This window comes from Phyllostomus discolor, chromosome X (assembly GCF_004126475.2).
Source record: "Phyllostomus discolor isolate MPI-MPIP mPhyDis1 chromosome X, mPhyDis1.pri.v3, whole genome shotgun sequence".
Classification (NCBI taxonomy): Eukaryota; Metazoa; Chordata; class Mammalia; order Chiroptera; family Phyllostomidae; genus Phyllostomus; species Phyllostomus discolor.
Genome location: NC_050198.1, coordinates 7,847,648 through 7,857,907, shown reverse-complemented (window position 1 = coordinate 7,857,907; position 10,260 = coordinate 7,847,648). Strand labels below are relative to the sequence as shown.

General features: G+C 48.1%; 1 protein-coding gene across 2 annotated transcripts in view; it reads left to right on the top strand.

Moving 5' to 3' along the window:
• The first annotated feature begins 310 nt into the window (after positions 1 to 310).
• The window catches only part of MAP7D2 (MAP7 domain containing 2), a 90,390-nt gene continuing 80,440 nt past the window's right edge, over positions 311 to 10,260 (top strand). For both annotated transcript variants that reach the window (XM_036016750.1, XM_036016749.1), the window contains exon 1: positions 311 to 568. In XM_036016750.1, coding sequence (XP_035872643.1) covers positions 442 to 568 — 127 coding nt within the window. In that variant the 5' untranslated portion in view covers positions 311 to 441. The remainder of the gene's footprint in view (positions 569 to 10,260) is intronic.

The window sequence follows — 10,260 nt, the reverse complement described above, 5'->3', positions numbered from 1 at the left end:
CATGTTCGTGCTGGGTGAGCAAGTGTATGTGCGCTTTGTTCACATGCTGTGTAGGAAACCATCCTATGTGTATAATGCTTTGAGTGTGTGCACTGTATGAGGAAGTGTATTTATACTGGTGTGTGCATGTTGTGTGTGCAGGCGCGCTGTGTTACCTGTGTACACATCACACGTGCACGCGGTATGTGCACGCGCTGTGAGAACTATTGCACACATTTGCAAGTGCACGAGGTACGCGCCTGCTGCATGAGGACCCTTGTGCACTTTGCATGTGCACGCGGTGCGCGTGCGCGGCGTGAGAACCGGTGTGCACTTCGCACTTGCCCGCCGTGTGCGCGTGCCGTGTGAGGACGCGGGCGAGTGCGGGCGCGGGCGCGTGAGGCTCCGTAACTGTGCGGCGCAGCGGCTCTGTCAGTGGGCCTGTGCTGCCAGCACGTCGGGATGGAGCGCGGAGGGGGCTGCGGGGCCGGAGCCCGGACGCAGGGGACTGCGCGGGGCTCTCCGCTCCACGGGAAGACGGCTGAACAAAGTGCGGTGCGGACCTCGCCGTCCAACCATCGGTGTTCAGGTAGAGCCCCTGGTTTCCGCGGGCGCTTGGGCTTCAGGACCCCAGGGGCGGGGCGGACCCCGCCACAGACCTCGCAGGCACTGATCTGGAGTTCTTGGGGTGGGGACGCGGCGCGGAGGTAGGATCCCCGTCCTTCCTCTTGACACTGAACGGAGGGCCGCGCCCCTCGCGGTGCGGGGGGCAGGGTCCCCTCTGGGCTGGCCTGAGTGGATGAGCTTGGGGGTGGCTAAGGGTGGGTGGCAACCGTGTTTAACGTGGGCTGCCGAGGCCCACGTCTGATGCCCAGGGGGCCCTCCTCCTGAGCAGCCGGTGTAGGGGGTACTGGGGCAGACCGAGCGGGCTGTGGGGGATCATCCCGGCCTGTGCTCCCGCCCACTCTGCGTCTGGGGAAACGCGCAAGAGGCGGCTGCATCTCCCTGCAAAGGTGGCCCAGCTGCGTGCTCTGCGGTGTTCCCGGAGGGGGGTGGGGGGGCAGAACCCGTGGGTCACCCACTGGCAGGAGTGGGTGGAGCGCTGCCTGGGCAGCGGGGCGTAAGCCCCTGGCCGGGTTCCCCTGCCCCCTGTGTGTGCTCCCCAGGGGTCTGGCGGGGCCGCGGACCACTCACGTGGCAGCTGCTAGGACCTATGGAGGGCTAGTCCCCGGACTGGCTGCCCGTTAATGAGAGGAGCAAGGGGAAATTTGAGGACATTTGGCAGAATTTTAGATAGGCAAATCTCGCGTCTTTTAATCTGTAAAGTGGTTGCAGGTAATGTGGAGGTGTAAGCAACGTGGAAACTAATTTCATGCTGTTTCTCTTGGCAGAACCTTTTTTTTTTTTAAAGTTAATGTGAGCTATTTTAAAAACACTTTTCACTGCAGTAAATGCGTACCACCAAAGCGCACAGATCTTAAGTATACGATTTGAAGAACTATTGCATAGTGAAAATCTGATCATTTTATAAAAATTGTACAAAGGAAGGGAAACAAATCAGGGGAAAGGCTTATTTTTAAAAAACAACCTTCAGTTTAAAAAAAAAACTTTTGAGAGAGAGAGAGAGACCTCGAAACATCTATTTGTTGTGCCACTTATTGATACATTCATTGGTTGCTTCTTAGTATGTGTCGTGACTGGGAAGCAACTGCAACCTTGGCTATCAGGAAGATGTCGGGGCCTAAGGGAAATGTTCTTTAGTCAGTAAAAACATGTTTTTAATTGGAGGGAGGTATGTATGATTGAGCCTTCAGCTGCATCATTCCTGAAGGAGGAAGTGGCTTAAATCTTTCCCAGTTTGCGTTTTTCATCATGCATATTTTTAAGGCAGAATTTAACAAACATCACAGGATAGTGATATTAATACTATAAATATATTACCTCTGTTTTCATTGTTTTTTGCTTGAGAAACTGCAGCATCTGCTAGGGAAGAATCCAGAATGCACTGTGGTGGGGTGTCAAAAAATTACTTTACTCCTACCTTCTAAATTCTTCTAGCTGGGCTAATAAACAAATTAACAGAGACACATTAGCAAGAGAAAATGGACAAAGTTTATTATGGATCTACATGCATGAGTGCCGTAAGGTATGAAACCCCAGTTGAGGCTTATATGGCATTCTGGACAAAGGAGAAGAGGGGTAGAGATTGGGATTTCAAAGAAGTGGGTAATTCACAAGTAGGAGAAAGAACAAACATATGGTAAACAAAGTCTTGCAGAGCCACCCAGAAACAATGGGACACAAAGGAAAACACACTTTGCTAGATTTCTTCCTGTCCCTCACATGTGCTAATTGATACGTGCTAAGGATTCTGTTGATTCCCTTCCTAATGCAGGTTTTTCTATTTGAATTCCTTTAGTAGGAAGGGGGAGAGTCAAAGGTTCTTTCTGAGGCTTTTGTTCCTTAACAACCAGTTTAAGTCAGTATCCCAAAAGGCACATTTTGGGGTGGCAAAACTTGGTTTCGCCTCACCACCCACTTGTCCATCAGAGCCACCTGTCAGGGAGAGTGACCTAGCAGAATCAAACATTGGAAAGGGGAGGTTGTTGAAGTTTGCATTTTTATTTGGTTGAAAGTTTAAATAATAGGTGATTTCAGTGTTTATAGGCAGGGAGACGCTATTTGGTTGGGCCTGCAATTTATTAGAGGGATTTTAATTTACTTGAAGGAATTTAATAAGGGGCCAGTCTTAGGAAGTTCTAGTTGGAAACTTTATTGTAGAACCGTGTAATGCACTCTGTACTGATAGTAAGATTAGCTTAAAGCCATTTTCCTTCATTTGAAATTGGAAATATGGGGAGACGTGTGAACGTTTAAAATGTGAAATAAACTTCTATGTGCATTAGGGTTGGTATGGAAAAATTGGAGTGTTCAGTTTTGGTGCCAGGTAGTACCGTGGTTTGTGCTTTTGAGGGTTTGTGAGGTCACGTACTTAGAAAACGAATGCCATCATCAGAAAAGTACTGATTATTGAGGTTTTATTATAATCCACCCCAGAATCTGATCATTCTTTGGTCACCCAAGGCCGTATCATTCCTGAATTCAACCCTGCATTTCTTGAGGGTCAACCTTTGATCCTAGGTTTGTCCTGAAGTGATGTGACTGTGACGGCCAGAAAAGACCGGAAGACCTTGGCTCTTTGAAGATGTCATGTTGATATAGGGTACAGCCAGGGGGCCCCCAAATAGGGATTTGTAATGGGGTCCAGAACTCAGGGTGTCCAGGATGGAGATATATATATATATATATATATATATATATATATATATATATATATATATATATATATATATGATGTCCCACCCCCGCAAGTCTGAGCTGGGGGAAGGGACACACGGAGCAGGGCCATTGAGAGCTGTTTTGCATAGCAACAGTTTTGCAACTAACCTCTAGCATGGTCATTTAACATATCTATAACTTTTAACTGGTTTCATGAATATGTTAAATGGCTGTGGCCACACTTAGAGCCAGGGGGATGGGAGTGACTTGAACCCTTGAGGGAACTGGGAGGCAATTCCCCCTGACTACAGTGCCTGCTTGAGGGAGAAAAGGACGGTTGGGACCACTCGGCTTTGGGGTGCTCCCTTTTGCCTGTGGCTTAGGAGGCAGGAGAGACCTTGTTGGGAAGCAAAGGGGTGAAAGGACTCTTGCTGGTGGGCCACAAGAAGGTGCCACATGGTTTTGGATTAACTGGAGACTGCAGCAGCGACACAGCTGATGGTGCCGGGAACCTAGGGACTGCCTGAGCCACAGACTTCTACTTCTTTTCCTGAGATACGGTACCCCGGACTGGGCAGAGGGAGAAGGAAGGACTGTGTTCATTTGTGGGCATTCTAAAGGACTTTAGTATTTTTTTTTAAAGATTTATTGATTGATTGATTGATTGATTGATTTTTAGAGAGGAAAGGGAGGGAGAAAGAGAGGGAGAGAGAAACATCAATGTGCGGTTGCTGGGGGTCATGGCCTGCAACCCAGGCATGTACCCTGACTGGGAATCGAACCTGTGACACTTTGGTTCGCAGCCCACGTTCAATCCACTGAGCTACACCAGCCAGGGCGGACTTTAGTATTTTAATGAAGACATTAAGTCATTACTCTAAGTCTGTATAACTTTGAATAAACAATTCCTTTCCTTTTGACCAATCTCTAGCATTGAGAGACGTGGCAGGCCATGTCTTTCCCTGGTGGCAGGCAAGGTGGACCTAGTACAGGTTGGGGGGCACCCCCGGAGCAGGGGGGCGTCCATTCAGTAGCAGTATATTGTTTACCACCCCTGACCCGGGTCTGTTCTGTAACAATGTGGGCACATTGGGGGATGGATATGAGTTGGTGAGTGGTTTTCCTGGAAGCTGTTGTAGAAGGCCACAGAGGACTACCTCTGGTTGTTTCCTTTAGCACAAGTTGTTCTTTTTTTTTTTTTTAAGATTTTATTTATTTATTTTTAGAGAGGGAAGGGAGGGAGGGAGGGAGAGGGAGAGAGAGAGAGAGAGAAACATCAATGTGCGGTTGCTGGGGGTTCTGGCCTGCAACCCAGGCATGTACCCTGGCTGGGAATCGAACCTGGGACACTTTGGTTCCCAGTCCGCGCTCAATCCACTGAGCTACGCCAGCCAGGGCCACAAGTTGTTCTTATAGGGAAATCCGGTGCATGTTCCCTTTATTCACCAGTGATGTTTTCTTTCCTTTTAATTACCTCCCTGCATGGAAATGACCGGATGTACTATTCTTTTTAATGCGTGTGTTATGTGCACGGTGTAATGAAAGAGGAGCAAGCACCTGTTGCTTGGATCTGGTTAAATACCTTCGGCCAGCAGGTAGAATCACCACGTCTCAGCTGTCAGACTGCCTCAGTGTTACAATAGTTCCTGTGCTCCCCTCAGCCTGAAATGCCCGGGTCTCCATCCCTCTTTCCCTTTGGGGATTCACTTCCTCTGGGCTCCTCATGGTCTGAAGTAAGGCGCATTGTCTTGTCTCTGCACTTCCAGTGAAACACTTTGTATTCTGCCGTTTGTCTCGCTAGAGGCCAGTAGATTGAGATGCAGACTGCCTGAGTACGATGCCGCCTCATTACCTTCCTGCTGCCTCACCTCAGGGAGGCTATTTGACATCTCCGAGCTTCAGCCTTTTCACCTTTAAAATGAGCTGAAGAACAACACAGGGAGACAGCACCGCTTTGAAGATGAAGGAATTAATGTCCATAAGTCAGTGCCTGACGCATAGGACCTGCTCAAGCTCGTTAGCCTTTATCTTCTATGAGATCACTGGCTTGAGCGCAAGGACTGGGTCCAGGTTATGTGTGCCTTCCTCAGTGCCACCCCAGGCAGAGCGAGGCTGGGTGATTTATCCAGCCCCTTCTCAGAGTCTTTGCATGTAGTAGGTATGTAACACGTTTGACAATTGCATTCTGCTAGCAGCAGCTACACCTGGTACACGGGTTGAGAGTGCTCAGCAGATACTCACAAGGTGGATTAGGGAAGTGTGTCAAGTGTGTAGGTAGAGGAGTTTGAAATCGTGCAATTACGGAGCATGTTTCGTGAGGCCCGTTGAGCTTTCCAAGGCATTCTGTGGGTCAAAATTGTTTACTGAGTTGCCCATTGTTCCCTAGTAAGGAAGGATGGCTTTGAGGTAAGTTGAAGGTCCCTGCCATCCTTTGGCCTGTGTATTTTCCATCCCTTGCCCCTAGATCAGGAGAATGTAGGGATGCAAGCGGGAAGTTCAAGAGCACCGCCCCCCAGGCCCATAGAAGGATGTGGCTGAGTAGGAAAGGTTGAGAGTGGGTCCCCAAGAAATCAGGGTTCTTCATCCTTTCTCAAAGTTGCATTTAAAACTATTCTTGAACACTTGAATGCTAAAGCTGCTTGGACCTAGGAAGAGCAAATTCAGTTTGTGCAGGTGGATTAACATCTCCAGGCCCTTTGGGTGCAGGAAGGACCCCCAGGTCAGTAGGCAAAGACACAGTCATGTTTGCTTTGGGGCTTCTGGCTTTGTGTAGTGGTGGCACCGAGGACTTGGACTTGGCAGCACCTTCAGGGCAAAGTGCTAAAAGTCTGCCTGACATCAGTGGTTTCTCTTCTGATGTCCTGACCCTGCTGACACAACTGTCAAAGTCTGTCATTTCTATTTCTCATCTTTCTTCCTCTTTAAGATTAAAGCATGCTTTCCTCTCATTCACATGCCCCCATCTTCTGCTGTAGTGCATTTTTTTGAGAGAGCATCTCAACTTCTGTATCAATAATGCTGATAGACTTATAAAGCACAAAAGATTGACTTATAACACAGGTTGACTGGGGCAGGCGAGGGATGGGGATTGGGAGGGGCGGTTATTGGTACATGCCCTGGTGGGCCTTGTTGGGAGGACATAAAAAGCTGTAACTTGTATTGCTTGGCCCAGTAAGCGCCCACAGGGCAAGCGGTGTGATGACGCTGATGATGACGTTGCCTGGCAGTGTGGGGCCGTCCCTGAGCTGAGCTGGCTCTGTTAGCAGTTCAAGGGTTTGAAAACTTTGCATGGCCCTGCCCTGCAGCCTCTTAAGAACACAGTACACCAGAAGAAGGGAGAGGCAATGGTTGAGGGTGGCTGACCTTGGGGCGCTGTGGTCTGGGAGCGCTTGCTCACTGCCCGCCTCATAGCAGGGAACCACCTTTGAATGTGGAGTGTGCAGGCTGAGCACGTGAGGCTGTGGGGTGTGCTAAGCCTCCGGGTCCCCTCCTCCTGAATGTAGGCCTCATCTGCTTTTCTGTCAGGAAGGGTTGCTTTCCTTTTGCCTAGGAAGTTCTCTTTTTAAAAGCCTTGTGATTTGCCGAATTCAGATTGTGATTTAAGTGAAACGAAACCAGGTATGAGTGAGCCATACACACACACACACACACACACACACACACAGTGTTTGAAGGAGCAGCTGGCAATGGTCATGCCAAACGACTGACCCCTCAGAATGGCAGGGTGTGTCCCCAGGGTACATGGTCCCGGCTCTTCATCTCGATGCCAAATAGTCTGGCATCTCATAGCCCCCAGGTGACACTATGGAATGCTTCTTGATCCTTTGTCCTCTCACCCCTTCATTTTTACCCCCCCTTCCCCCTTTCTGTAACAATAGCTTTATGGAGACAATACCCACGCACACTACACATTTCAGCCATTTAAAGCGCACAGATCCATGGTTCTCAGTGTATTCACAGAGTCGCTCAGCCATCACCACAGTCCATTTGAGAACATTTTCATCACCGCACAGAGAAAGCCCGTCCCCATTAGCCTTTGTTCCCCATTCCCTCTTGCCGTCTGCTCCCAGGCCCTGGCGGCTACCCTGTCTACTGTGCTTCTGTAGTGACCACTGGGCTTCTGCCATGGTGGCCTTCAGCCTCCGGGGTATGCGCATGATGTGGCTGCCCGGAAGTCCACAGGTGTTCGTGCACCAGAGGTTTAGAAATCACCATGCTACATTGCCCATCCTTCAGGTCCAGGCCGGACTTTCCCCCACAAAGCCTTCCCTGTCACCTCCTGTGCTGTTGCCTAGGGCCCCCCAGCCCCCTGAACCTGAATGTTCGTCCTCGGGCAGTCTAACTTTGGCTCCTCAGGTAGCAGCCGCCGCTCACCGTCAAGCAGTGCTGTGCCAAGCACCATTATAACCACTCATCACAACTCGTTTTTATTTATCTATTTACTTATGTATTTGTTTATTTTAACCCTCACCTGATGATATGTTTATTGATTTGAGAGAGAGAGGAAGGGAGAGAGAGAGACAGAAAGAAACATTGATTAGTTGCCTCCCATATGTGCCCCAACTGGGGCTTGAACGTACAACCTTAGGTGTGTTCCCTGACAGGGAATCAAACCTGCATCCTTTTCGTGCATGAGATGATGCTCCAGCCAACTGAACCATCTGGCCAGGGCCCTTTATACTGTTTTTATCCTCCTTTTAGTGACGTTTCCGTTATCTATGCCTATGTAACAAACCACTGCAAGCATATTATTTCTCAGGATGCTGGGGTTGGTTGGCTTTAGCTGAGCGGTTAGCGGTCTTCTGGTCCCTCTGGTAGCAGCTGAGTGGCTCCTGCTATTGCAGTCATCTGGGGGCTCAATGACCTTGAAGTATCCAAAGTGGCCTCTCACAGTGCAGTCCAGGGAGTCCGTCCCTCACAGTGCGGCAGCTGCACATCAAGAGTAAGGAAGCAGAAGTTGTCAGTTCTCTTAAGGCTTGAGCTTGCAAGTCACAAGGCCAACCCAGATTCAAGAGGAAGGGAAACCTACTCCACTTAATGATATGAAGAGTGGTAAGTGCCTACTTAGGAGAAGAGGAATCCCAACTTTTTGGAGATTCTCTATTGCAAAATGTAAGTCCATTGAAATGGAGAGAGGCTAAGTAATTTGTTCAAAGTCACACAGTAAGTGGCAAGCGAGACCTCACACCCAAGTGTGATTGGCTCCAGAGTGAAGTAGGTTTAGCTTCTGTGCTGCTGTGCCTTCCCTAACGGATTGTAACCAACGCCTTTCATACATGGGCCATGCTGCCCATGTCTCCGGCGCCCTTTCAAGATCAAGCTCGCTACTATCAGTCCACATTTTATGAGGATTTCGTGTGCCTTTTCCTTGGTACACAGTTGTTTTTCTCCTCAAAGGTGATAGGGCCCCTCGTTTCTTAGAGCAAAAATTTTCTTAACTAAAATGCTTACAGGAAGAGAAGTTCCATTTAACAGAATTTCTGGTTTGCTAGGAATTAGCACCCCCTTCCCCTCTCCACCGGCATTTATTGGTGGGGTCTGGGAGATCTCCTTAGCTCTCTTTCTTGTCATGGAACACTGCACTGGGTCTGGCTGAGGACTGCAGCTCTTCGCGCATCACTCTGGAAAGCCCACAGAAAATTCTTTCTTGTAGTCTAGGCCAATAGGTCTCAAACTAAGTCTGGAGAAGGACCTTTTTTGTTTTTGTTTTTGTTTTTTCGAATTTCCAATCTGTTGTTGACCGATATCCTAGTAAAATACAATAAAAAGACTTACAAGAAAAATAAAATATAAAAGACATGGGAAATAAAAGTCTCAATTTTTAAATATTAAATGAGCTTAGATATTAGGTTCCAGAATATCAATGGGTATCAGAATACTGTGTCAAATTGCTATAAACGTTTCTAAATGCACACTTTCAATTTATGTCCTTACTGTGGATGAAAAGGAACAGCGAAGAGATTGGCACCTGTCCCTGGGCCAGCATTTCCCAAGTGGTGTGGTACACAAGGGGGTTTTCGGTTCCCCATGGACAAACTTATCTCTTATATTTTAGACGGAAAGTTCTGTGGATTCTTTACTTGTAAAAATACAACTAGTACACCGCACTGTCATTTTTTAAAAGATTTTATTTATTTACTTTTAGAGAGAGAGACAGACAGAGACATCAATATGCGGTTGCTGGGGGCCGTGGCCTGCAACCTAGGCGTGGGCCCTGACTGGGAATCGAACCTGCGATGCCTGGTTCGCAGCCCGTGCTCAATCCACTGAGCTACGCTAGCCAGGGCCGCACTGTCATTTCATGTATATTTTCAGAATATACATTTCAGAATATGTATATGTATACATTCAGAATATACATTTTCAAAAGTGAAAATTCAACATAAAGAGAAATACAAAATAATAGTATAGGCTGGAGCTGGCTACTACAAAAGAATGCTAGTCACATGTGCAATCCTAAATTTTCTAATAGCTGCATTAAAAAAGTAAAACAAACAGGAGAAATTAATTTATAATTTATTTAGCCTGGTGTATCCAAATGCTATTTCAACATGTAATTATTATATTATAAAGAATTAGGAATGAGATTTCTTACCTTCTGTTCTTTGCAGCAAGTCACCCAAAACCAGTGTGTATTTCACCCTTCCAGCCACAGGCCAAGTGCTTGGCAGTCACCTGGCCAGCAGTAGCATACCGGACAGCACTGATCTGGAACATTTCCATCCTGGCAGAAAGTTCTCTTGCTCTAGAACGAGCCCCCGGTCACATAGGGCACGGAGGTACTGAAGTGGTCAGTCACATGCGGGGTGAAGCACAGAGTGTGCGGTGGTACTCAGTCCGCCCTGGATCTCTGCAGGGGGTGTGCTTAGTGGAAGTGGAATGACACTTTCACGAAATGGTCTCTCCTACCTCTACAGTAAGGCAAAGTGGCCAGACCCCTAGGCCCTCAGGGAGAGAAGCTTCTTTTGTTTTCCCCAGAGTGGGCAGAAGGCAAGGTTCTCA